General features: G+C 63.1%; 1 protein-coding gene across 1 annotated transcript; it reads left to right on the forward strand.

The window, feature by feature from the left end:
* Nucleotide 1: 1 nt before the first annotated feature.
* VPS51 (VPS51, GARP complex subunit) lies at nt 2-3750 on the forward strand (the record flags this gene model as incomplete). Its single annotated transcript, XM_026850158.1, has 6 exons — nt 2-76; nt 420-638; nt 1413-1634; nt 2024-2145; nt 2634-2721; nt 3299-3750. Coding segments are annotated over 6 exons (987 nt in total), but the record flags the coding sequence as incomplete, so codon positions are not given.
* Nucleotides 3751-3756: the final 6 nt, after the last annotated feature.

Genomic DNA, 3756 nt, shown 5'->3' on the forward strand with positions numbered 1-3756 from the left:
GCTCAAGGCTGTCCTGGCCTACGTGCAGCTCTTCACTGCCAAGGACGTCGCCTTCGCCAGCCTGCCCTACTTCAAGGTGGGACGGGGGTGGCGGGGGAGTTGTTTGGGGGTTGCATGGGGCAGTTGGGGAGTTGTGTGGGGCGATGGCGGCAGTTGGGGGATTGTGTGAGGCAGCTAGGGGCTTGTGTAGGGCGATGGGGGCATCTGGGGAGTTGTGTGGGGCAGTGGGGGCAGTTGGGTTGTGTGGGGCAGCTGGGGAGTCACTGGAGCAGTCTGGGGTTGGCCCTGGTAAGGCTGCAGGGTGCACAGGGCAGGGTGGGGACCACTGGGGCAGAATGGAGCTTGTATGGGGTAGTTTGGTTTCTTTTCGGGGCCCCAGGGTGGTATTTTTGGGGTGTAACCCCCATTTTTGGTGGCAGGGGGAGTTCTGCGTGGAGGCGGTGCGCGAAGGACTGGTGGTGGCCTTCGTGCGCTGGCTGTGCCACACTGCCCGGGGCTTTGCCGATGGCCCGGCGGAGCGGGGGGCCCCCGCTGCGCCCCCAGCCCTGCTGCTGCTCCTTGCCCGCCTCTGCCTCGACTACGAGGCCACCACCATCAGCTACATCCTCACTCTCACTGACGAGCAGTTTCCCCCTCAGGTGAGCCCCCAAAACCACCCCAATTGACCCCAAAATGGCCTTAAGGGGACCCTGGATGTCCCTAGGTTGTCACAGAATGGCGCTGCATCCCTCTGCCTCCCAGCATCCGTTTGGGATATGGTGGTGGGTACTGCAGCATGTGTGGCGGCTTGGGGATCCTCCTTCCCTCTGTGTCCCCCAAAACATCCCTGAGTGGACCCAAAATGGTCTGATTGTGCTAAAAATGGCCCCAAGGTGGTCACCTCAAATGGCACCAAGTTCCCCTGTGGCCCTGTGTCCACCCAAGATGTGGTGGTGGGGACAGCGGTGTGTGTGGAGGTGTCAGAATCTTCTCTGTGTGCCCCCAAAGTCCCTGAGGGACCCCAAAACGTCCCCAAGTCCCTTCAAGTGCCCTGCTGTGACCCCAAGTCCTTCCAGAATGTGACTCCAGGGGTGCAGGCAGAAGGGTCCTTACCTGTGCCAGCGTCTCCCAGATGTCCTCAAGGCCACCAAAATGTCCCCAAGGGACTTCTGCATGTCCCCAAGTCCCCCCAGACACCCCAAGGAGATGAGGGTGGGCACTGATGCTGCTGGAGGGGGGGGCTGGACAGCGTCCCACATGTCAACTGATGACCCTGTGCCCGCAGGACCTCAGAAGGTGGAGGCACATGGGGGTCCATCCCCACGCTTCCCCTGTATCCCCAGGCCCCCGGTGGTGACGATACTGTAGGCAGAGGTGAGGGGGCTGTTCCTACGTGTCCCCACATGTCTGTGTGTCCTTTTTTCCCTCCCCAGGACACGGGCCCGGTAGTGACACCGGGCCCAGCACTGTGTGCAGAGGCGCGGGCAGCAGCGCAGCGGCTGCTCGACCACTACGTGCAGGTCCAGGGCGCCGCGGTGGCGCAGATGCTGCGGAAGAGCGTGGAGACACGTGACTGGCTGGGCACCGTCGAGCCCCGCAACGTCCGCGCTGTCATGAAGCGCGTGGTCGAGGACATCACCGCCATCGATGTCCAGGTTGGGGCAGCACCTGGAGCTCAGAGGGGCTTGCGGGGGGCGGGCCTGAAGTCCTCCGGGGGCTTCTCCGATATCCCAGAGTGTGCCTGGAGAGGCTTTGAGGTCCCCATAAGATCCTTGAGGACTTTATGAAGTCCCCAGAGGGCATCTGCATCAGTCCCTGAAATCCCCCAGGGGTCCCTGATGTCCCAGAGGGTCCCAGGATGGGGGCTGAAGTCCCTGAAGACTAAGAGGGGATGCCCGAGGTTCCTGAGGAACTCTGGGTGTCCCAGAAGGGTTTGTGAGGGTCACAGAGGATTTGAAGGGCCCTGGGGGGTTTCAGAGGGTGTCCCAGATGGTGTTTTGGGTGGATTCTGGGACACCAGCACTGAGAGGGTGTGTTGCCACAGGTGGGGCAGCTCTTCGAGGAGGGGGTGCGGCGGGCACAGAGCAGTGACTCGAGCCGGCGCGCCTTCTCCGTCTACAGCAGCTCTCGGGCACCCGGGCGCTACGCCCCCAGCTACACCCCCAGGTCAGCCCTGTCACCCCTGTGCCCTCCCCAGTCACCCCCAGGTCAGCTCTGTCACCCCTGCACCTGCCCTGGTCACCCCCAGGGCCGCCCTGTCACCCCCAGGGCCTGTCACCCTTGTGCTCCTTCTGTCACCCTTGCAGTAACCGCTTTGTGTATGTGACCCTCTTTACATCCCCAGACTGTCCCAATGTTCCCTGATGGTCCCCATGTCCCCACCATCCCCATGTTCTCCCCGACCATCCCAGTATCCCCCAATGACCCCCATGTGCCTTGTGTCCCGCCATTGTCTCGCCTCCGTGTCCTTGACTGTCCCCACGTTCCCTGACTCTCCCCACACCCCCTGCCCATCCTCATGCTCCCCTGACCATCTGTGTCTCCATCCCCGTGTCTCCTGACAGCCCCCATGTCCCTGTGCCCACATCCCCTGGCCTTGTCCCCTGTACTTGCCTGTCCCTGTGCCCCTGACGGTCCTGCTGTCACTGTCCCAGTGCCCCCATGGACACCCACCTGCTCAGCAACATCCAGAAGCTCTTCTCTGAGCGCATCGACATCTTCAGCCCTGTCGAGTTCAACAAGGTGAGGCTGCAACAACATCCCCGTGTCCCGAAGAGCCCTAAATTCCCCATCTTTCCAGCTGTCCCATGTTCCTGTCATCCCCACGACCCAGCTGTTGGAGCCCGGGGGGTCCCCAGGAGCTGGTGACAAGGGTGTTGCCACTGTCCCCTGTCCAAACTGTCGAGACACGGGGTTTCTGTGGCTAGTGACTATGGCAAGGGTGTCCCTGTGGTGGCTTGGGGCTTCCCTGTGCTTTCAGCAGCCAGGCCAGGGCTGTCCCATGTGTCCCCCTGTCCCACCCTTGTGTCGCCCTGTCCCACATATCCAGGCTCGGGAGCGGCAGCCAGGATATGGGTGTCCCTCGTGTCACCCACGTGCCTGTGCTGACGGTACCTGGGGCCTCCCTGCATTTGGGAGCCCCTGGTGTCCCCACACCATGTATGGGGACTCAGAGGGATCCTTGGGGACTGGTGACCAGGATGAGTGTGTCCCGGGGGGGCTGATGGTCTGGAGAAGGATGTCCCCAGTGTCCTCACCCCCTCTGTGTGGCTGTGATTGGGGGTCCGTTCTCACCCTTGGGGACATCCTTGTGCCCCAGGTGTCGGTGCTGACGGGGATCATCAAGATCAGCCTGAAGACACTGCTGGAGTGCGTGCGGCTGCGGACACTGGGGCGCTTTGGGCTGCAGCAGGTGCAGGTGGACGGGCACTACCTGCAGCTCTACCTGTGGCGCTTCGCCGCCGACGAGCGGGTGGTGCAGGGGCTGCTGGACGAGGTGGCTGCCAGCGCCGCCCACCGCTGCCTCGACCCTGTCCCCATGGAGCACAGCGTCGTCGAGCTCATCTGCGAGCGCGGGTAGGACGGGGGGACACAGCGAGGGGGGGACAATCGTGTCTTAGGCCCTGTGATGTACCTGGGGACAGACGTCTGTCCCATGAGTTCCTGCACGTCCCTGGGGACACCCCATGCATCCTCCCTGCCACTGGGATGTCCCGTGTCCCCACACACAGCAGCGGGCAGGGACACCCCCTGTCCCCACACCGGATCACCCTGTGT

The sequence above is a fragment of the Athene cunicularia genome, assembly GCF_003259725.1.
Source record: "Athene cunicularia isolate RWA chromosome 5 unlocalized genomic scaffold, athCun1 chr5_part2, whole genome shotgun sequence".
In the NCBI taxonomy this organism is placed as follows: Eukaryota; Metazoa; Chordata; class Aves; order Strigiformes; family Strigidae; genus Athene; species Athene cunicularia.